We start from the raw sequence: 24,657 nt of genomic DNA on the forward strand, positions 1-24,657 counted from the left end.
CCACACACACACACACACACACACACACACACACATGAACGTGCGCACCCACGCAGAGAGAGATTCCTCTGGTGCAGATGAAAGCAGAAGTGCCTAGAAAAAGAAAGTTTGTGTCAGTGGATTCCCTGCCTTAATGAAGTACATCAGGACTCGAGGAGGGGGGGAGTAAAATCTCACTCATTGTGGGAACGTCTGACTTATTAACGCGAAATGACACAAAGTGACATACAGTAGATGGGAATATTGCCTCATTATAATGTGGAGATGATAAAAGCGCGGAGCTACGCCATCTGAGCTGAGGCGATTGTGTAAACCGGCTGTAAAACCGCGTTCCGAGCTGTTTTTACTCTGTCTTGACGTTGTGGTTTAGAAATGGTGTGGAGATGGATGGATTGTGACACAGACAGAAAGAAGGGCTCTTAAAGAGCACATCAATATTCCAGACTGCGTGCAGAGAGAGAGAGAGGGTGGAAGGGGAGGCGGGTTGTGCAGAGAGAGGTGGGGTGTGTGTGCGTGCGTGCGTGCGTGCGTGCGTGCGTGTGTGTGTGTGTGTGCAGAAACGGTGAGAAAGAACGCGGCGGGTTGTGTGCGTGGCGCGCGAGCTCTGATGGACTGGGCCGTGTAACAGCGGATGCATTGATTTTCTCACGCTGGGGTACAGTCTCGGGGTGTAGCACGCGCACATACTCACAGCTCAGACACGCGTGCGTGATGCAGCATAGATCATTTAGTGAGCTCTCTGCTTGAGCTCCTCGAGTCAAGAGAGCACAAACATGTCTGCATGCGACACAGCCCGCATCCAAAAAACCTGCCATTAAAATGTGGCTGGACAAGTCGGGTGTGATTTAAAGCTGCAGTCGCTGTTTACAGTGTAGACGACTCATTTCATATGCGACAGAGAGACTCTTAGGAGTCACTGTTGTTTTTATTTTGTTTGTTTTGTTTTGTTTTGTAAAACCTCAGATTTGATGTTTCGGGTTACAAAATAATAATAGTTGGGTTTGTCTTTGTGATAAATATAATAATATTGTCACCTTTCTATTCTAAAATAAGTGCTTTGTTGGCAAAAGGGATTTTCAAATAATCTTTTAACAAAGGATAGAGGAGGATTTTTCTGCCACAACCACTTCTGCCTAAAAAAGAAAGGAAAACAAAAGACTTGGGCTATTTATTTTAGGAAGGTGACTTGCATCTAGATATAGATATATTTACCACCAGCACCAACAACGACTCCTTTATGATTTTATCCAAGACATTTTCATAACATGAGTTAAACTAACATAAATAAAATAATAGTGTTTTTGAACTGAAATATGTCAAGTAAAACTTTAAGCATGTATCATGACTTTTTTCATTGATTCCCGTAGCAATTTAAAAATGTAAAAAAAAATTAAATAAAATGCTCCCACTATATGAAATGAAATGATCAGTTTAAACAAGTAATTAAACGATAAATGAGTAATAAGAGAAAGAAGACATCACAAACAAGTTGGAAAACTAAATGATAAATGGAATGAATTGGATTTGTGACACATTGATAAAGTATCGCAGTTGAAACCAAAAGGCAATTATGAATATATGCAACATTGAAAAGTGTAATAATAGTTCAAAGCTGTTCTGTCTTATATTTTTTCTGCTAATCTTTTGCCAAATTAATGACTTTATTTTAACCATTTACTAATTTCTGCATTTATCTGTAACTTTCACAGTATTTGTGCTGTTCATGGTTAGTTCTTAAAATTTTTTTTTATCAAGTATAATTTTACTCTTACTGCATTTATACTTTTACTACCGTGATCCAAGAGATTATGTGTGAACTTTAACATTTTTTAAATGTCCCTCGATCAATCCTGAAAGTCAAAGTTCTTAAAAGTTTTTTTTTTTTTTTTTTTTTCTTAATGGAAATCGATACATCTCGTCACAAAACCTCACAGTGATTTCTCTTACTTTCACATGAAATAATGACACAGCTGAAGAGGAGAAATTCACTCTGCGGTTCACTGACTTACAGGCGTTAAGTATCTGCCCAGACTTAGCCTTATTATAAACTTTTGCAGGAGCTCAGTTAGAACAAAAAAAAAGAAAAGAAAGAAAGTTGAATACTTCATCCTTATGCCATCTTGTGCAACACATGTTAAATATGTAACAGCGTCGGTGTCAAGCAGTGAATGAGTTTGTGAACAGGCAGACATATCTGTCACAGATGTAACCCGAGGCCTGATGGTAGAAGGTGAAGACAGACGGTAGAAGTAATAGAAGGCCCCGGGGCCCGGAGCATTATCTTCTCCTGACTCTGACTGACACTCATTAGGCTGCACAGTGGAGAGGGGAGGCTGAAAGCTTATTAAGCCACCTGCTCAAAAGGCCCTTAATTGAATCCAAGTAATTATAGAGACCTTGCCCATTGTGATATTTTTATTCATCCTGCGGCAAACTCAATCTCTCTTGCATTCGGAACAGTATTAATGTTGTCTGCGCCGATACATGCATGATTTACACACGGACAGTATTGACTATTCAGACACACACACACACACACACACACACACACACACACACGTGCGCGTGCGGTTTGGTCCCCTCGGACGTGTCCCGTTACCAAGACCCTGACTGCAGCGTAATGCTGTTCTCTGCTTCATTAGAACATGAGGGGTAATAACATTAATTGCGAAGACAGTGTGTTGAAAAATAGATTGTAGGTGTAATTGTTTTACCTGAATTTCCCGTAGGCAAGAGGAATTAATTAGACCTCGTGTCCCGAGTCATAATGTAGTTCCTCTTCCTCGCCGGCCTGACACACACCCGGCCACACGCGCGCACACACACGCACATACGCGCACACACACGCACACACACGCACACACACAGGTGCGGACAGGCAATGAAACCCTGAGCTAAATGGCCTAAATGGGCCTGCAAACTCGCATCGATTTTTAAAAACAAAAGATTCACGTGGACTTTAGGGGTGTCTCGATGAATGGGGTGAAAGTTCATGAATTTAGACCAAACGATGTTGTGCTCACAAAATGTGGTTGAGATGAGACGGGATTTTAGCAATATTTATGGGGGGAAAAAATTTTTAATTTTTATGAGGGTTTCACAAATCACAAACTTTGTGTTAGAAAATCTGCAATCAGTGTTTATTTGCTTCGTTCAGGTTTGATCAATCGAAGTATTTTAGTGTTTAAATTTAGGAACAGGTTGGCTTGCCTCTTTGGGGATTCATACCTGGATTTTTGCCCCTTCCAGTTTCTAAACCAGCGGTTCTCAATGTGGGCGGTACCGCCCCCCGGGGGGCGTTCAGAGGACGGCAGGGGGCGCTGGCAGACATTTTTTCAAAACGAGGGCGCTGGAATTCCTTTGGGGGGCGTTTGGTCGAAGGTAAACTTTACACCTTAAGTGCACAACTATACCAGTTTAGACTTTGAGCAACTTGCTAAAACTGTATTGTGTAACATTAAAACCTGCTGCATCTATATCGATGGCAGCTCTTCTTTTCAGTGTTTGCTAGCTTTTGGCGCAGCTTCGTTCTCCTGCTACTAGTAGCTTCACCGCATCAGGTCAGCGTTACACCGGCTGATGAAGTTGCTGTGATTCACTTTGTCTGGTGTCTGATTTTCACATATTTTATGTTTTATTGAGGATTTTTGTGCTTATGTTTTGGCAGTTCTGTGATCATGTCAAAGCAACAACTTATATTAAAAAGTGTTTTAATGTCCGTTTGAAGGCTGCCCACTTCCATGGAAGGACAACAGAAAATTGCTCTTATAAACATGTAATTACTAAAATCACGATACCCTGACTTTGTATCCCTCTGAAAAATGAACCCATTTAAGTAAAGAAATCCCTCCACGGGTGGTTCCACGATAGAGAGCGCTCATTTTATTGAGTTAACATTGGTTCTGTGAGTGATCTGGTATGAAACCGTAGCACAACAGCACTTTTTAATTTTAATTATCAGAATACTGGAGCTAAAAGGTTTACGTCAGTCTGCTTTTCTCCATCGATACGCGCTTCCCGACCGCTCCACGCCTTATGTAGTAAAAAAAAAAAAAAAAGATAATGTGCACGTTGCGCAAAACTCTGAAATAGGAGAATTGTGACATAGAACAGAGCAACGAACTATTAATCTATAAATCAATAGACAGGTCTATATAAAGATATAATCCATGTTCCTGTCCTATATTTGTATGGCATTAAAATGATCTGGAACTTTAGTTTTTCCACTGAAAGCTCTGGTTTACACAGTTAATGCCATGTGGGTGAAATTTTATGGATGATACTCTGATGTCCCATTCTCCTGAAGGCAGCACAGAGCTGCACCACCAGAAATATTGGACAAAAGAAGAGCTATGATTGACATAGTCGGAGTTCAGTTAAGATGAATGTCCATTTTTTGCATTTTTCTTAGATGTCTGTAAAAATAATTTCTATTTGCATGGCGCTTTTGTTCTCTGGAAAATTATTTTTGACAATAACTCCAGAAACAACCATAAAAATCAAACATAAACAACAGTGATAGTAATATTAATAATGAAATAATATTCAGTGTGAAGTAGCCTGCAAATTCTTTGATGGAGAGCGGTGAGGGACCTGGATAATGGATCGTAGGGCGCTGGCCCAAAAAAGGTTGAGAAACATTTTTCTAAACAGACAAACCACTTTGTTCGCATGCACTCAAACCCTTGCATAATTTTTCACTTTTTCACTTTAAAGAATACAGGCTTATCAGTGAAAACGTGGTCATCATAGAAACAGTAAAAAAACAAAAAAAWTTTTTCAGCCGTTCATTTGACTCAGTTACATTGGAGCATGAATCTAAGTGTTGCAGGAAGTGGATCTTAAACACAGAAGTTGGACAACGCTCCTCAAAACACACTAAGCACGCTTTGGAGACGCAGCTCCTCCTCTGAGCTCCAGGTTTCACAGCTTCCGCCTCACAGAGCAGCCCTCCGCCACCTCTCCCTCACTCAGCACCTCCAGACTAGCCAGCAGCAATTAGCAAACACCAGGTGGAACTGAGCATCATCTGAGCTCGTTTTAGGAGCTACTTCTCAGAGCAACACTGGTAAAAACGTTGTTAAAGGGTTAATAGAGGAGCCATGTTGTGATGACTTCCTGAAGGCGGAGTTTCAGAAAGAGCAGGAGCTTTTAAAGAGACAAAGGCCCAATTTCAAAGCATTAAATTACAAAGTAAAATTTCTTTTGTCATTTTGATAGATAGATATATATAGAGAATGTTTTTAACAACTGAAGTTAACATAGTTACTTGATTGTGCTATAAAATGGCACTATGTGCCTGGAAAATACATAATTAAAAAAACACTAATTTTAAAAATGTTCCTTTAGCTTAGCATCAAATCAATGTTACAGCACTGCAACCTCACACTAGAGCCACACACATCTTCACTGTCTGTAGGGGGCATGTTCTGTTGTTTCAGCCTCATGGTCTTTTTTTACTAGGCTATGCAAACACAGATGCAACAGATGGTCAAGCTTACAGCACCCGTCTGCTCTTAATAATAGCTTACAATTTACCAGAAATCAGATGCTAACAGCAGTTTGATGGTGTTTTATGTGGCAGATGTCAGTTTCTTTTATATCTCTTTATTAATGAGTGGTTTACAGGAAGAAGGGCTGAGAGAGAACAGGAAAACATTCAGTAAATACCCCGGGGTCGGGAATGGAAACCATTACTGAGCCACGCCGTCGCACCCCGAATAGATAGAATAATTTGAGAACAAACCACACCGAAGAAAGAGAGTTTTGGAGAAGAAAAAAAAAACCACACTAAATCTGATCTTGATGTCCAGCAGTTTGAGGAAAATTACCCAGCCTGTTTTTTTTTTTAAAGTAGTAGATGGTGTTAAGTCAAAGCAGTAGTACGTTTTGTTGTACATCATGCAGCTCTACCTGCATAATTGGCTGAAGCAGGATCATTAATATAATGCAGGCTATTTAGTTTACAGAAGTGCACTAATGATTAATCGTTTCTGTCAAGGCTGCTTTATTGTTTGATGTTAGACATGAAGAAGCCAAAGAGACCTTTAATCACTTCTTTATTAAAAAAAAAAGAAAACATGTTTTTTTTTTTTTTTAAATAAATCTCACAGATGTTTTTGCTCACAAATTGCTTTGCTTGCCAGCTAATGATGAAAAGCACAAGAGGAGATTCATGCAATAACATTTATTTTTATCTCTTTTTTTTTGGCTAATAACCAGTAGTAGGTGTGAATTTCGAGCGGTTTTCTTCCTTTACTAAAGCTGGGAAACAGCAAGGCGTGAAGAAATTTTACCTCGCTGTTTGCACACTGCCTCGTTCATTTAAGCTTGTATTCAAGAAGAAATTAGCAGAGATTTTCCATTTGAAAAAGATGTTTTGTCTTTTTCTTTGTTGAGATCATGGCTGATCGACAGCAGTCATGTGAGCAGTTTGAAAAGGTCGTGGAACTTCCCACATCGCCTCAGACCCTCACCTAGCTCGGATTTACCCTTCACTGATGAGACACAATTACAGAAACGCAACGCAGGTTTTCTCCTGTCTTGCATCAGCAGCTGTAAAATGACACAGCCGCCCACTTTTCTAGGCAAGCCTCCTCTCGTGTTTCCCCTCTCCTCTGTCTCTCTCTCTCTCTGCTTCCCATCAGCTGACCTGAACGCCACTTTTCTGTCCCCTTGTTGCGTCAGGCTCGGCGAGGCACCGTACGGTAATTAGCATCAGAAGGACCTGCATGCTCATCTGCCCGCCGGTCAGCCTGCACGCCTCTGTGCCTGACAGTGCTCTGCCCTGCCCTGTTCATGTTTCATTCATCTAAAGCTGAATAAAAGATCTTTTTTTTTTTATTAGTACGTCCAACCATCTGCTGATCTTAATGTTTTTTGTAACCAGACACAGAAAGTGTGGGTTAGCATAAGAAGGAACAGTTTGCTGAGACAGACATGGCCAAGATTGTGTGAATGCTTACTTTAAGTGTGCTTGACCATTACTTTTTTTACTGCAGTTATTTTGTGTTTATTAGTATGCTGTTTGACATTTCGAAAGGTTTGGGCTCAATATTAAAACATGATTGCAGACTTTGCAAAGAGACATGAAAAGTCATTTACTGCTGGCTGAATAGTAAATATTCATGTGACTTAAAGTGCAATTCCACCAAGTGTTCCCAGGCTATTTACAGGAAATGTACACGTGGAAGGTCTATCTGTAGATAATGCACATACACTTCTGCTCCCAATGCAAATACTTAAAAAGCATTGAGAAGGTTAGAGTTTGTATCTATAGCAGGAACCTGAACCAAAATTTGGGTCGAGTCAGGCTGAAATGATATACTTAATAGACAGGTAGGGTCAGGCTGGCGGTGCTGGGGTGTGTTTTTAATAGGCCTACAGTACATGGAGCACAGAGAAACTAAACAAGAATGCACGGTAAAAAGTTATGTTGATTCGCTTAATGCAGCTGCAGAGGAGAAGGTGTTTACTCGAAAGAGAGGTGCAGAAGTTAATTAGACTGTAACAAGTGCAGTGCACTGCACAACTAAAGCACACTCCTCTCTTCTCCTATCAGTCACACATCCCAGAAGATTTGCACTTGACTCACCTTGCAGTTACAACAAGCGACATTGTGGACCTGTAAGATGTTAAGCAAAGGCTAAAAAATGGGAGAAGTTGCACTACTAAGCCAAGTCAGAGGTCCGGAAGTGTTTGTACCAAGTGGGTTTGAGTAGTGGCGTTTGTGTTGTCTTTTGTTTTGTTTTACAAAACAAAAGACAGTATGTCGGGTTTACTCCAAGCTTACTTCTCTATTTAGAGTTAATTAAAGGTGTAGCAATGTTTTCTATTTGGAGCCTTTGTACTGCAGTTTGAGAATGACAGCAATTTGGTTCTCCAGATCAGGTCGATCAAGCAGATGGAGATTTTTCAAGTAGTGTAATATAGTATAGTATAGTGTAAAATAGTGTAGTGCAGTACAGCATAGCATAGAACAGCATAGTGCAGCATGTAGTATAGTGCAGTTTGGTATAGTGCAGTATAGTGTAATGCAGTAAAGTTTAACACAGTGTAGTGGAGTGTAGTATAGTACAGTATAGCAAAGTATAATATTGTATAGCATAGTATGGTATGGTGGCTTTAGCATAGCGTAGTGTAGTATAATGTAGTGGGTTGTAGTATAACATAGTGTTGTATAGTATAATGCAGTTCAGTGTAGTATGGCGTAGTATAGTTTAGTATAGAATAGTGTGGTATGGTATTGCATTGTTTAGTATAATATGGTGTGGTATACTATAACATTGTGTTATAAGTGTTTGAGTCTTCAAATGTTGACGGATTCAGTTTCTGATCAGCCGATGTTTTGCCGGTAAGTTTGTACTCAGAAGGAAGAGTTGGAACTACTGTATCTGTGTGTTTCATTCACAGATATCACAAATGTATAATTTACAATCACATTATCGCCCTGGGAGGGTTTTCTGCTCGCTCTGTTGTGTTTCACATTGTTTCACAAGCTCTTGTAATCAATTCATGAAATCCCGCTGCTGTCATCTGGTAATCTGGTGTACATTAAAGCTTTGTCATTTACTGGATCAAAAAAATCTCCCAAAGCTTTTCGCTACTGGAGTTTGTGCAAAGACCCAGATTTCTTTGCTGGGTGTCGTGGTCGATGGCATTGCTCAGCTGTTGTTTTGATGTGTCGTTATATAATGTGCTGTAGCGCTCTGCAGCCGCCCTGGAGACTTTGTAGGTATGTTTGAGGTGGCGAAATTCCATTAAGACTTCTGGACCCCCTTCCACATGTAAAGCCAAACGGAGGGCAGAGCAGCAGTCAAACACACGGCGCCCTTTCTAAAGCCACTTCCAGCACAGCTGAAAGTACCTCCCAGACCAGCACTCTTAGCTCCCTCTCTCAGCGTGACAGCACAGGTGATATACGCCAGCCGGCCGGTGGGTGTGCACTGTGTCGCCATAATGGAGTGGTGGAGCTGCGGGCGTTATGGATTGAGAGCGGGCAGACTCGTCCATGAATCTGCCCCTAACTGTTCTTCTGCCTTTGTGGTGGTAACGATTGGCTGGCTCCCCTCTGTCAACATATTTCCTCCATCTTAGTTTAGAAGCAGAGATATAGCTCTCCATAAAGGCCAGCACAAAGAGAGTTGTGCCCCCTCCACCCYGCCGTACACAAAAGACTCAGGACTGGGGCTTGACAAAGGCTTTACGTAGAGAGAGGAGAGGAGCTGATGGCCGGCGGGACTGCTGGATAGACCCTATTCTCTCCACACACAAAGACGGGCTCTCACTCAAGACACTATCTGTGCGCAGTTGGTCTGTTTGTGAATGCGTGTGGCCGCGTGTGTGTGCGGTGCCCTCCTCACGTTTTTTTTTTTCTTCTGATCCCCAGTTTCCTCTTTTCTCTGACACACACACACACACACACACACACATCCAGAAGCATGCATCCATCTTTCTTGTTAGCAGATGCTAATATAGTGTACAACAAAGCCCCGGTAGAGAGCTTTCAGACCCCAACACTGGCTTTCTAAAGCAGTTCATCTTCATGCACAGTGTATCCAAAGGACTGCCAAAGCCTACTTCCTTGAAAAGATGTTTTTTTTTTCTTTTTTTTTTTTGACTCTCGCTTAGTCATTTGGAGATCTATTCAGTTTCACTTAATTAGCTGTGCTGCTGATCTGGCCTCTGTTATAGGACATTAGGTTGGTTATTAATTGCTCCCGGTGATCTTGAATAGGACTCMTTGTCCACCTTGATAAATCTCCAGCATGTGACTAACGTGTTTCACCTGTGCTTTTTTTTCCCCCCTCCTTCTTCTCCTTCTTCTTCTTTCACCTGCAGAGAAATGGGTGAGGGGCCGCGCCATCGACCGTGGCGAGATCGACATCGGAACCCAGCAGAGCCAGGCGATCCCGCCGGGCCTCTTCTGGAGGTTTCACATGACCGTCCACCATCCGACCTACGTCAAGTTCAATCTGTCGCTGTCRCACAACGCGCTGCTGGGGGTCTACGGTCGCAGGAACATCCCGCCCACACATACTCAGGTAGGGATCGCTCCTTGTTGGAGAGTGCTGCTCATCCAGATGGGCCGCACTGCGCCTTTCCTCCCAAGTTTGTCCTCCCTTTGTCTGGCYTTGGATTTGGGTGCCTATTAAAAGAACTCAATCCAGTTCTCACAATGAAGTATTTCAAATGGGGTGGAAATAARTTTTTTTTTTCCCTTGGCAAGGGCGTTGTAGGTATCGAAACTGTCATTTTGTCTTGCTTCCTTCAGCGCAATTCCTTGTCTACGTCTCGCATTATTACGCCAGGAATCCCGTCTYCCATTGAGGATTCAAATCAGTTTTGTTTCTCGCTCTTARAAATATTGAKTTGCAGTCAGACATGTGTCCATAAACTGTATTTATGCGTTTCTGTCGGCTGAATTTGTGAGAACACAATAACGGGTTGATTGATACGGCAATCCAGCGGAGCGTGAATTGTTACCTGCCTGTTTAAACAGGTAACAGTTAAGAGCCGCGAACAAATCACCGCTTCCAACTTGTTTTGACAATAGACACAGCGAATATGCAAATGAGAACAATTAAATTGTGACTTCAGCTGTGTTAAAACGCAGCGTAAGAGATGATGGAAAACCCACTTTTTATTGTTTTTTTTAATCAGGCTCAGTAGAGTAATCAGCCAGTGGGTCCTAATCTCATCAGATGTAGGCTGTAATGTTGCATATTGCTGTTTGTCTACTGCAAAAAAAAAAAAGAATATCGTCCCCATAGGAGAGGAATATTTTTCCAAGCTGTCTTAAGAAGCGTGGATGTTGTTGTTTTTCCAACAAAACGATTATTTCTGTGCTTCTAAGCTTACACACACACACACACACACACGCACACACGAGTTCATTTCAACTATGCACACACGCGCGCACACACACAGAGACGCTGTACACGGCTGGTGTTGTGCCATGTAACAAGCACGTATAGAGACAAAGGATGCGTCTCACTCTGAGTCATCTGCTTTTTAACATCAGTGCTTTCCTGCTCTTGTCTGCATGAAGAGGTCTAATTAGCCGTTTTTGACATTCGCGTGACACAGAGCCCTCAAGGGGAATGAGACTCAGTGAGGGCTTTGCTACTTCAAGGAGGACTGAGGGATGGATAGATGGCAAGAGGGAGCTGCTGCTGCTGCTGCTGCTGCTGGTGGAGAGACTTGAGGAGGGAGAGAAAGAAGAACAGAACAGTTTAAACGTATAAAATGGGGAGTCTTGCGATGTATGTCAAGTTGTAGAGGGAGGACACAGAGTTGAATCAACCGAGGCTCAATACTTGCTACAATGTCGTCTCCCCCCCCCCCAACAGTCTATATTTGAAATCCAGCAATGTGAGCTTGTGATCTTTTAACCCGGCTCCGTTGCGTACCGCGTGTTTTCACAACTACGCAATAAAAGGAATCATGCTGACATGTCAGTCTCATGTCAGTAAGTCTGGCAAAGCTTTAGCGGCGTGCCAATTTATTCTTCATTTATCGACTAAAAGACACGTCTTAGCTCTATCACCTTATGTCACTGTTCATTTCGCTCAGCAAAACACACAGGTGTTAATGGCAATAGGAGAGAGTGTATGATGGAGGCGCGCTTCAAAGACTCCGAAAAAAGATATGATCAGAGCGGTGAAATTTTCTTGAGAAAAATGACACGTTAGCAAATGCTAACTAAAAGATGGAACCAGAACTTTCTGTTTAGGATTGACACAGGCTGTTTTTTTTATCATTTAAGTTTTGAGATTTCTGCCATAATAATTAGGATTTATGAACAGTCTTTAAAATATGTACCTTTGTAAATTGGTCTCTTAACAGTAAACGTTGTGGGCGCCATTTACCTAACTTTGACATGCTCGTTTACCGTTATGTTGCTGCTCCTTGCAAATGGATTCATTACCCTTAAAGTTTAAATTCACCCACATTTTCTCAATCTATAACTATAAATGCCTATCTATCATATTGTGTCAAATGAAAAGCAGAATTTTTTATCTAAAATCCAGGTGTCAAACCCTGGTCCTCGAGGCCCAGTGCCCTGCAACTTTTACATTTATCTCTGCTTAAAAACAGCTGAATCATACAATTAGGTCAATAGAAAAGCTCTATAGAACTCGACTGCTTGCTGAGGAGGTTTTTCAGTCACTGATTTAAGTGCACTGGACAAGGGACACTTCAAAAATTTGAGTTTGACACCCTGGTTTAATTCTTTAGCATCCTGATAAATGTTGAACCTCCACTTCAGCCTCAAGTTTTATGCAGCTTTCACCTGGTTTTGATCAACAAACGGACCTGTTTTTGGCTACGTTACAAACAATGTGACAGTATTTTCAAAGTTGGCCGAAGGTTTAGTCTGTGCCTCATCTGGTTGGTGTGTCTGCTGTGTCCCCTATTTGACCAGTTGCAAATTCYAATCAGGACTTCTTATGGCTTTCTTTCAACAACGGCTTTCCCAGTTAAATGTTGCTATTAAGTAACAGCCATAAATGATTCATCCACTTAAAACTGTAACGTCTCCAGAGATGTCATAGGTTAAATACAAAAAGGTTTTTTTTTTATTTCATTAAAAAAAGAAAATAGTTGAACCAGCTTAATTGAATTGGTTCAATTGGTAACAATTAATTCAGTTAAGTTTATGCGTCATGTGTCATGATGACAGGATACAAAYGTGGCACTGAACTAAACTATTTCAAGAAAAGTCGAAGTAAAATGTTCCTTTAAGTTACACTTCTTTTTTGCTTTTAAGCTAATTCAGCACAAAAAAGTTGTCATCACTAGACCACAAGAATTAAGTGAAATTAATGTAAATAAGTCCATAATAATACACTTTTTAGAGTGTATGGTTTCACATTTTAATTGTAAATATCTTCAGATTTCCAAATAATTACTAATTTCATTATCCTGGCCAATYTTTTAAGATGATTGCTATCGTGTGAAGCATCGCTTCCTTAGTTTTGACAAGCACATATTAAGTAATGCTTTTCGCTGAGCTCTGCTGTGCCRGCTCAGAAAACACCTCTGCGATCCTGTCGGTGTGTCGTTTCCAGTTTGACTTCGTGAAACTGCTGGACGGGAAGGCCCTGCCCAGGTCGCTGACCGATCCCGTCTCCTCCGCCAAAACCCCGAAGGGCCTGCTGCTGAGCGGCCTGCAGGAAACCGGCTTCATCGAGTACATGGACCCCGGCACGTGGCACYTGGCGCTCTACAACGACGGACGCAACCTGGAGCAAGTGCTRCTCCTCAGCACGCCCATAGGTGAGTGCARGACCCCTTCCCCTCTCCGYGTGTCGCAGACCGTGAGTGCTGCTCGTCTTTCTTTTTCCTGTCATCTCTCACCCCTCCCCACCCCGTCCTCCATGTTTCTCCCTGCAAAAACATAAGGAGTGATGTGAAACTCATTGACATTTGGTGGGGGAAACTTTTCCTATTATGCCAGTTAGTTTGGCATGCCAAGAGAGACGGCGGATAGAAAAGAGGAGGACAGCTCCTGTAGTAATAACAGGGCTTGCTAACTGCGGCTCATTGYGATGACACACACGGATGGCAGTGTAAATTGAAGGATGTGAATAATGCAAGAGTATGCGGCTGAATATAGACAAGTGGATAATTACCGGGGTAATTGCTTCTTCACCTGGTTGTCCAGTAAACCCTTAAAGGAGCACAATGTTTTGAGAGCAGCCAACTCGAAAGTTGTTGTTTTTGGGTTTTTTAAACAATGTTTTTAAATGTCTGTTTTCATATTTTAGTATTTTAAACACAAACTGTGTTTCACCGAGGCACTCTTGAAGCTTTTAAGCTAAAGTTGTGTATCACCAACCTCTTGAAATCCCAGGTTAAAAGCTCTTCAGTAAAAAGCTCCATGAAGCCAAAAACATTGTACTGCAGACATGTTTCATCTTCATATCGACAGAGTCCTCTTCACAGTGACTGACAGAGCCTGACAGCKAAACACAGATTTCATTTCAGAGTTGTCAAACATTTGTTGACACGTTTGTTGTGTGCGTGTGTGTGCGCATGTGTACAGTCTAGAATAGACCAGAGGATTTCGAGTCGGATACTCKGAGCTAAAGCGGGGAGGCGGCAACCTTTCGCTTGCTTTTCACCCTGTTGCTCCTTTATAACGATGAAAGCAAAGACACGACAAGAGAGGCCCTCGAAATGAAGGCGCTTAGTCGACTAATGACTTCGACAATTATTAATCAGGTGGCTGGGCTCAAAAGACGGAAACAATGCGCATGGATCGGTGTCAGAGTTCATTTCGCCGACCATTCATGCCCCTAACGAGGTTCAGAACCTGACACCGCATTGTTTTTGGTGGCAGAAAATCAAAACCATCGAGCCGGGGTTCAGTAAATTCTCATAAAGAGACGCGGCGCGCTGAAAGCCCAGAGAGCCGGGCCTTTATGGAGAGAGAGAGAGAGAGATGAGATGATCTCTGTCGGGAAATTGAGCTTTTCCGCAGCAAATAGTAACAGGATCCAACAAGAAAAAGAAGAGTATAAATAAGAGTAGGGGGGGTGGGGAAGACTCAAGACCGCTGTGAAAATAAATAAAATAACATAAAATCAATGCCAGAGTAGTTTGTGACAAGGAAGAAAATATGAGAACACGACRACGGTAATATAGTGCATGAAACGATGCTGGATGCAGGCGAGGAGACACACAATATGTAGCAAACACATGCATGTTTAAACGCGCCTGCCGGAATATTGACGAGCGGGGTTTGTATACGGCAGAAGAAAACATGGATGGCCGCTGTTATGAAATCTGGATAAAGGCAAAAAAATATATATATATATAAAAAAAAAAAAAAACAACACGAGTTTGCTGAGCTGGTGGCTGACCTTTATCGCATGGCCCATCTCACTTTAATAGAATTTGCTTTTATTTGACTCAAGGCTGCGGCGCAGGACAGAAKATTGTCAGCGTTACTGTTCGTTTTTCTCTTTATGTAAATAAAACAGAGCTGAATAAATGATGCCGTTCAGATGCCTTCAAATATGCTGATGTGTGAATACCGCATGCTCAGCTCTTTCTCTGTAGATTTGCTTTCACAGTCATATGAGAAAAAACTGAATTTTCCAGGAAAAAAAAAACTGAAGAAAAAAACCCCAAACAAAACAAATGATGATTGATGATGCTCGTTTCCATTCACTGGTGCTCAGGATGGTCCAACTTCTCGTAGCTGTGCTGCATCTTTAAAAGCTAGCTGCTGCATTAACAGGTAAAAGTTCTGCGTGTAAAAAGATTGGATTCTGAAGAAAACAGCTGAGTATAATGTTGAGACTGGCCGATAATCCTAAGCAAGAAACTGAAATTATGAATTTGAAAAAGGCTCCAAYTTATCTACTGGATTTGGGTCATTGTTGCAAGTCATTTTTTTCTTTACACATAGGGGGCAGTAGTGTTGATTCAARGACCTYAGTGCAGCTAAGGTAAAGCTGAGGAAGAATATTTTCCCTTAGTGAATGGAAAGTGGTCAAAGATGGTAAGGAAGAAATGTTTTGTCCTTTTACGTGAAGCTTGAATTGTTTTATGCAACAATGACCCAACTCAGTTCTCTTTTAGCAGTCACTTCAGTGTTATTTACCACCCAATTTAGTGATTTATTTCCTCTAACAAGCTACTACAGCAGCGAAAAGTATGTAGCTAATACTTTGGGAAGGGGGGAAAAAAATCTTATCCTGTAAAAAAAGAATAAAAGGTTCATGGATTAGGACATTTGATGAAAATGTCATCAATTTAATTATTGATGACATTTCCCCGACATATTTTTGACCATAACGACAGTAACTCCTGCTACTAATGCCTCATTTCCTCCTGCCTTTGCTTCTGACATTTGGAGGCAAGACACGAAAAAACTTTGGCTTAATGATTTCTGCAATCTTGCCGACTTCTCTCTGGTAACAACTTATTCCCTGCATCACTGTGCATCCAGTAAAAGGTGCTAAACTTCACCCTTCATTACGGATTACACTTTTCTACCTTCCTGTCACAGCAACATATGCTGTACCTACAGCTAGCTGGTGCATAAACAGGGACAATAAGTGGATATTTAATTTAGATTTTAAGGTTGTTTAAAGGTTTTTATTTCTTGCAGTGACAACTGAAGTGTTCATCCAGAATAAGAAAACTGGACATGTAAAAAAAAAAACACACAAAAAAACAGAAATGAAATAAAATATCCCCTGGTTGCAAATTTGAAGATTGTTTTAAATGATATTTCCAAACATATTTTTGACCATAAATGGAGCAATTGCTTTCCTCTAAAGTGCCTGCTGACATTTGAAAGTAAACTGCGAAAGCGCGACTATTTCTACAATCTCGCCGCGTTCTCTCCAAATCTACACAGACAGAGTTCTGTTTTCCGCATCCTGATTAATTTGCCTAAAATTACTCACCTTGCCCAGCTTTTTCACAACGTCTACAGCAACAAAACACAACAAATCTCTTAAGCAGACTTCTGACATGATGTGAACCAGCTGGAGCCTTCAGCAAAAAACGTGATAAACAAAAAAAGAGAGAAAGTGGGGAAAAAAAAAAGATCATCAGTACGCCTTGATATTTCTAGTTAGCTTGGCAGCGCATTCACTGTTTCATAAATTCATAAAGCCCCAAGGGTCATAAAGCATGGCTGAAACTTTACAGGCTCATAAAGTACAATTGGAATGCTTATTTGACCAATCAGGTCCCTTGGCTGGAAGCACCCATTTTATAATAGCATTTAACTTGAATAACTTATGGCATGAGTGATTTCTAGCTGGAGCGCGTTTAGTCAGTGGAAAGAACAGAGTTGATGCTCTATGAAAGCACACACTGCCTCACACACTGCACTGCAACATACAGAGACGCGGCTTTTCATATATTGGCTCTTAATTGCCTGGAGAGTTTTTTTTATTTTTTTTATGGTCAGGACACTGACCTGAAAGATGGAGCCTATATCATTGTTATAACCCCTCCCCTCACGGCCCTGCTTGTCTCAGATGGATTAAAAGGAACTCTATGACCTTGCAGATAAGTTTTTTTTTTTTTTTACTCATTGTATGTGTCAGGTGCCAAATGCAATATTGGAATATTCGAATATAGTATTTTTTTTTTTTTCTGAAAGAGTCAGAGTCCCAGAAACAAACGTGAGTCCTCCTGACTGTGTGGGAGAACAGATGATTGGCACTCCTTCTCTCCATCAGCCTGACAATGACAGGTGATGGAGGTGAAAATGACTTTGGTCTCTGCAGCGATGCGCCGCTCTGGAGGATAACGCCGCGCTGCCGGGCTACTGGGGCCTGTCTCATTAGCATGTGTCACATGCGCCTGGAGTAGTAACTCGCGTGTGTTTGTAAACGCATACGTGCGCGTGCGCTGAAAGGATTTGTCATTGCCCCCCCGCCACCACCCCGCAAAGAAAGCGGGCGAGCCAGCGGGGACTGCGGCGGTTTGAGTCGCCAGCCCCGGTTCACAGGAGCCCGAGCGAGCGGGACGACACGGGGGTCGAATAAGAGAGATGACATCCCTGACACCCGTTTTAATTACTCTATCTAGCTTAGATAGAGCTTGCCAAAGCCATGACAACCAGCAGAAAAAGTTCAAATCCTCCAACTCGGCAAGCCTTCTGGGGAGCTTCTCCACCGAAGGAAAAAAAAAAAAATCCTGCATCTGGAGCTGGAGCTGATAGAGCTCAGCAGGCTTATATAACGCTCCAAAAGCATAAAAGGGCTCAACCCCCCTCCGCCCCCCCCATCCCCCTCTGCCCCACTCCCACCTCTTTATCCATCTTTGCAGCGCTGCCGGTTCCCAGAGAACGCAGTCTGACATGATGGACGTATCAATGGGAGAACACAGGAACGGCAGAAGAAAGGGGCGGTTAATTCAAGTTCGATGGAGGAGTGTGATGAAACACGTATAGCCCACAGAAAGATATGATGAAACTCACGCCCAGCAGATGAGACGAAACACTAGTGGAAACAAGCAGCACATTGATCTCCAGCAGGCCCAGGGAGCGGCCGCCGCCGATGCTGCAGCCGATGCTGCGGCGACAACAGCAGCAGCAGCAGCAGCAGCAGCATCGCCCGTTGCTCCTGCACTGGCAACGCTGGATTTCTTTATTTACTTTTTCCATTTTGTTCATCCTCGTTTTAAACTACGCGCCTGTAAACGGCCTGTTGATTAGGTCTTGATGTTTGTAAATTTGCGTGCGGTGCTTTTCCAACCTGTAATGCAGTTTAATGTGCTTAGTGGTACTGAGTGTAAGTGAGTGCTTGGCCGCTCCCCAGAGAGCGATAGCAGCTGGATCAGACTAATCTAATACAAGCCCTGTGTCTGGGGAGCCATCCATTGCTTATCAGATCTTTTCATTCAATAAACCATGAGAGCCATGCCAGCTTATTCAGTCACATGTGCAATTTTTGCCCTTTTTCTCCRGTCGATTTCTGACGGCGTGCGCGTCCGCGTGTGTGTTTGTGTGTGGTCGTGCAGATTCCATGGATGGCTGCTCCACGGACTGCAACGGGAACGGAGAGTGCGTGGCTGGACACTGTCACTGCTTCGCTGGGTTCTTGGGCCCCGACTGCGCCAAAGGTAAGAGGCATYGACTGGCCAGCGGAGCTCGGACAAAAGCAAGCTCAGGTGCTTCCGCCTGTCCATTCTGTTCTTTGTTTTCCTCGTTTCATGAGAGCCCCGGTTGTTTCCAAAACATCTATTATTCAACAAGAAAGAATCAAATGCACTCCAAGGGACTATTTTTTTACCCAAGGATGCGCAGGGATTATGAATTATTATACCATTATTTATGTGATAAGTCGTCCGCTAGTCCACTTTAAAACCTTCTGGGTAAATAAATGCTTTGGTTTTCTTTTTTGTTTTGTTTTTTGCCACATAAATTAAAAACAACAAGGTTGGATTTGCATTACAAAAAAAAATAATAATAAATTGTGTTAAAGCCTTTACCTCAACAGGCTTCAATTGAAGGCAATCAGACTTTTCCCTTTAAGCCTGTTGTAGTAAACATCAATGGATCACTGAGAATATACACAGGCATGTAAAAGACTTTCTTCGCAAGACGAATTCACATTAAAGTTCAGGCCTACAAAATTCAACCCAACCCGAGTTTGACTGATTAGCCCAAGCCTATGTTATTTTAATTAAGATTTTACTGCTTACGTGTTTGGATTGTTTAAGCATGCAGTGTAACTTCTCCTGTTTTTAGCTTTTGTCTAACGTCTTCCAGCTCTATTGTGTCTCTTGTTGTAGCCGCAGGGTGAGCAAAGTGCAAATCATCTGGGATGTGTGATTGATGGAAGCGCAGCATGGAGTGCCCTGCGCTTGTTAGGGTCTAATGAACTTCCACAATCTACTAGCTTTGTTTATTTTCTCAACAGGCTAAACTATCTACTCCTCTATTTAGGCTATAATCAGTAGATTAACAGAACTTTACATYCTGCATTCTCATTTGGTTTTCAGACTCGAAGCCTGAAAATAATTCTGGCTTGACCCTGTCTAAATTTTGTCTTGGGTTTGGGTCGGGCTTGAGCCATTATTCTAAACATTAATTCCCATGCTAASAGCTTTGTAAGATATATTTCCCTTTGACAAGATCTTCCACGGCATTGTAATGACCCAAAACACCTCATGCTACCAGTTTGCATAACTCCTCTAAAAAGCTACCCAACAGCATTCCCGTCGGCATAAAACCCAGCACTCGGATTAAAGAAAGAACCGGGAAGTTCGTTCTGCTCGGTGTAAACCAATCGCCCTCGAACCGTTRCGGGCGTACTGCAGTGGCGCTGGTTTCTACTTTTGAATCTGCTTTTAGTACCTCATTTACCATCTGCTTTTCTGCTTGGACCCTGCTGTTTCTCAAGCAGAGAGATTCAACTTTAAAAGACTTCTAAATACCCTGTGGTTCCCCCAACTTTGGTGGGAAATATCTGCAAGATGCATTGCACTCACAGTAATCATTATTTCATCATCTGGCCTTTACCACCGGCCAACCTCGGTTTGTTTCTGCCCGCTACACATACCACTATCGGTCATTTGAGCCTGGGTCTCTATTTGAATGACAGCTATTAATAGAACGCTTACTGTATGTGGGATAGTCGCATGCCAGAGCTACACTGTGGTTTTCTGAGGTGTTKTTTTTTTTTTTTTTGGTTTTTGTCATTTTCTCTATACGCTTAACACCTCCTTCCTCTATTCTCTATCTTGTTGTCTCTGTCTTCCCAGCTTTTTGTTGTTTTATCTTTCCACTTTTCCCTCTCTGGGACATTCTGTCTCATGCTAAATTATCCTGGTTGTCTGTCTCGCAGCGCACAAACAGGTGATATGATTATCACTTTCCATGATTTATTTACGCTCATAATTTATTCATTCCCCGACTCTCGTCTTGGCTCATTTGTTTGTGCTACAGTGTACAGTTCTCTGCTCGAAAGCCGAGAAACCGGGTTTTGAGCAGGGGTTGTAAAAAAAAAAATATATATATATATATATAAAAGCAAGGCCTGGATTTATGATCCAGCGGAGGCTGAGATTTACCAAAGGATCAAACAAACATATATAACGTGCTCCTGAGGAAGAATGCACACGCTATTAATTACAAWKRWYCCCMRRAAAARRAARRRGGRRAAAAAAMYKKTTKGRWKSMCCYYYTTTTWMMWYYKRARKYCYKRRSMRKKRMYKKTKSYWWTTWAMMAAAAWTKKKSMRKTWRKKRAWTTTKSMRRAAARKKRAAWMSKTTTTTKTTTTTYWTTTSWKKTRWRKWWAAWAKWAAARWWWWWAWTKWWWTTWYRTKWCRKKMSMKWCSMKAMMARAAAAMRMWMRYYWMTYWMYWMMMAMYWAATWAMTARYWWKWWTKWTTRTWWAWMRWAMGWWARRKARKRWKYMWWWMRARMKWRYWTWTWWTWWAYAAAMWWAWWTRTTATTAATTTGGTGTTAAGAAATGAGGGGGGGAGGGAGTTCTGGTAACGAAATACCATGAAGTATAAATCAAATTTTACCACCGATGACGCGCACAAAAAAATCACTGTCCTGCAAAATTCACGAACTGCACAATTTTTGTAAAGTAGTAAGAGTAGTAAGAGTCCTCCAGCGCCGGCGGACTTTATTCCAGCTGGCCATCATTACATTAGCCACACACCACTCCATCTTTGCATGGAGAAAGCTCTCCTTTTTCCACCCCCGTCCTATAAAACGCCTAATGCTCTCCTCCCTAATCTTCCGTTTTCACGATTGTTTTCACGGCCTGTTCAGAACGAGCGCGGGGGACGTCGGGGAGGATTTTCCACCATTCCCGCGTTGCCGTGGTAGCCAGGCTCAGGTGGCGCTTGAGTAAATTGAAACAGCGTGAGGGATAAAGCTCGAGTGTGTGTGTGTGTGTGTGTGTGTGTGTGTATAGGTGGAAGGAGGGAAAGACAGGCTACTCAAGGATTTGCTGAATCCCTGCACTATCTGAGATAGAGAGCGTAGCCCCACTCATGCTAGGTCAACGCGGTCTCCCGGCTGATATACCGCGCATGGGTTAGCAATAGCATACCCGACGGAGCCCCTGCGGGTAACCCCGGTTTGCTCTGTTGCAGATTCGTGCCCGGTGTTGTGCAGCGGGAACGGGATGTACGAGAAGGGAAGGTGCGTGTGCCTGCCAGGGTGGAAGGGGGCGGAGTGTAACGTGGAGGAAGGTCAATGCATCGACCCCACCTGCTCCAACCACGGCAACTGCATCCAGGGGATTTGCATATGCAGCCCAGCCTACAAGGGCGTCAACTGTGAACAAGGTAAGACGTTTTCAAGCTAATGAGGCAAACGTTTAAGTCGACCCAATTTGCATTCACCTGAGGGAGTGGCACTGCTATTTTTAATGTTTACCAGGATTTAGGAGGCTGAGAGCAATTTCACGTTGATCCATCGCGGTGACTGTCAGGTACCAGCTGGTTCTGCCGACTCTGAACAACTGTACTGTGCGTTTTAATTAATTCAGGCCAAATTTGCCTCCCAATTTGCTGAATGTACTTGTCACGCAGTGTTAAAATATGGCGACTTAACATTTCAGAGTCGGTCTACTTAAATTTAAATAGAGCTTTCACAACTGGAGTGAATATGCTTTAGCAGAGTCAAAAGGTTTGTGTGAAATCCTTCAGACGCTCAGAAGAAAATTTTAAACTCCTTTCTGACACAAAATTTGGATAAATAAACTTGGAGAAGTTGAGTCAATTTCACACTTATTCTGAGTGGGGCCAAATGTCAACTGAGAGAAGCTGAATTCATCTCTTTAAGGATTAGAATGACAGCTGATTTAAAAAAAAAAWGTGCATAGCCAGAAAAAAATATTAAATAAATGGAAAAATGTCTTTATATTTTAGCATTCGAGTCTTCTTTGGTAGCATCCTATCAGCGTCCCATGTCTCGTCTTAGTGTTATTTGTCCATTTTTCCGGCAAAAGTTTTCCAAATCCATCAGATTGTGAGAAAATCTTTTAACCACGGCCATCTTCAGGTCACCTCACGAACTTTGTATCAGATTTATTTTGAAACTAAATTCGGTTCTGGTGAAGCCATTCGGCTTTTGAATTGTATGTAAGCCTGAACTCACTGTGACACTGAAAAATTGGATCTGTGTTCAGCTTTCTTAAGGTTTTGGGGTCAAAACTGACTAGTCTTTGAAACTTTTCGTAGCTTCCTCCATCCCTTCCAAGTCCTGGGTTCGATATCCCAGCTTGGCGTTTTTCTGCACCTTTCATATTTACTCATGTAGAACAACTGAACTTATTTCTGAATTTACTTGAGTGAAGGTGAAACTTCATCAATTTGTATTTCAACTAAGCATTATTTTAATGTCAACCAGATTATCTGCTTCACTAACACTGTAAGCAAAAATAGACCTACATTAATACAACCAAATGCAATACAGTGTTGAAATGTAACTAAACTCAATGACACCGTCTCTGACTGACATTATACTTAAAGCTTTCATAACGTCTTCCAATTACTTATCTTTTTGTGCCAAAGTATTCTTAATGCCAATCAAACGTGGCTTATTAAATAATTCATATTCAGCTTCTTTTCAACTGCAAGCCTGTGGAATCCCGAGCACGCCCCAAATGTTTCACTACAAACACAGGCTCTGTCTGTTTCTAGCAGGACTTCTTGTTGCGCCACATCAAAACCGGCAAACTCTTTGAATTAGTTATTACATTATATAATTTATCAGCAAATGACTCACAAACTGTTGCCTTGACAGCGTCACAACTTGATGTAACGCAGAAGCCGAGAGATGTGAAGGAAGGGCCCACTTTGCCAACTGGGCGAAACATGTTGAAACAGTTTTTAGAAGCGGCAAATCAATTATAAATCTTTGAAAGCCCTTATGAGAAATTAGTTTTTTGTTGTTTTTTATTTCATACCAGGCTGWGAGTATGTGTTATTTTATTCCGTGTACCCATAGACATGTTGGAAAAAAAAAAAAAAGACTTTTAAATCTTCCAGAAGCACTGGTTGACTCCGAACGTCTCGARGTTCTTCAGTTCAATCCATCATCAGAAAACATCCTATTGGTCCGAGTTAACTTTGAAGGAGCTGTAGAGATCCACAGCACAGGTGGGAGATTCTGTGGATGAGGGTAACTATTAGTTGTGCACTCCACAAATTTGTCCTTAATGGAAGACCTGCAGGGAGAAAGCCATTTGTTGAAAGAAAGCCTTAAGAAATTCCATTTAATGTTTGCCACAAGCAAAGAGTTCAGAGTCAGCAGGTTGGGCTTTCAAGAAATGCAGTGAAACAGGAAGTTGGAGTAGAAGGATTGGGGATTGGTCAAAATTAAGCCGAGTTGCAGTGACTGGTCAGAAAAGAAAGAAATACAGAAAACGTTAATGTGATTGGTCAGATTTGCGGAAAACGTCCGATGACTGAACATTGCAAGTCTGTGAAATATTTGCAAATGATGACTTTTGAATTTGAATGAACAGTTGCAATGGCAAGATTAGGCTGAAAAAAACTTGACACTGAGGCAGCAGAGGTTTGTTTTCCAGCAGGACAATGATCCTAAGCACACGGCTAGAGCCACTATGGAACGGTTTAGATTTTGCATGAAGTGCCCAGTAAAAGTCCAAACCCAAGAAGTCTAGTTGAGAACCTGGAAGTTAAGACATRAAAACCACCGATTTTATAGAGATGTTCTCTATGAAATCTTAACACTGAATTCAGCTTTTAGAAGTGCAAAGCTGACAGAGATACTACAAAAGATTTGCACCTGTAACAACAGTGCAACACTCTGCAATACCAGTAGGCTAAACTAATACAGTCTTGGCTTTTTAGTTCGACTTTATATATTTAAATATATTCTTCTCTCCACTCAGGAATTATTGTTACTTTAACATAAAATAAATAAAAATCTGTTTGCAACTTGACGAAATGTGAACCGCTGAAGGCCTATGAACAGTTTGTAAGGCACTGAGATTACAGACGGCCTCCATCTCTCATGAAGCAGCTCAGTAAATTACCACAAACAAACAGAACGGAGACCTTGGATTGAATCCATCGTGCCGGCTGTCCCGACTTTCTTTCTTTCTTTCTTTCTTTCTTTCTTTCTTTCTTTCTTTCTTTCTTTCTTTCTTTCTTTCTTTCTTTCTTTCTTTCTTTCTTTCTTTCTT

General features: G+C 41.8%; 1 protein-coding gene across 1 annotated transcript in view; it reads left to right on the forward strand.

The window, feature by feature from the left end:
- The window catches only part of tenm1 (teneurin transmembrane protein 1), a 320,904-nt gene that overhangs the window by 144,487 nt on the left and 151,760 nt on the right, over positions 1-24,657 (forward strand). Inside the window, exons 7-10 of the mRNA XM_017307003.1 lie at positions 9,841-10,043; positions 13,074-13,281; positions 18,499-18,600; positions 21,593-21,787. Of these exons, the coding sequence (XP_017162492.1) occupies positions 9,841-10,043; positions 13,074-13,281; positions 18,499-18,600; positions 21,593-21,787 (708 nt within the window). The remainder of the gene's footprint in view (positions 1-9,840; positions 10,044-13,073; positions 13,282-18,498; positions 18,601-21,592; positions 21,788-24,657) is intronic.

This window comes from Poecilia reticulata, linkage group LG10, assembly GCF_000633615.1.
Source record: "Poecilia reticulata strain Guanapo linkage group LG10, Guppy_female_1.0+MT, whole genome shotgun sequence".
Lineage (NCBI taxonomy): Eukaryota > Metazoa > Chordata > Actinopteri > Cyprinodontiformes > Poeciliidae > Poecilia > Poecilia reticulata.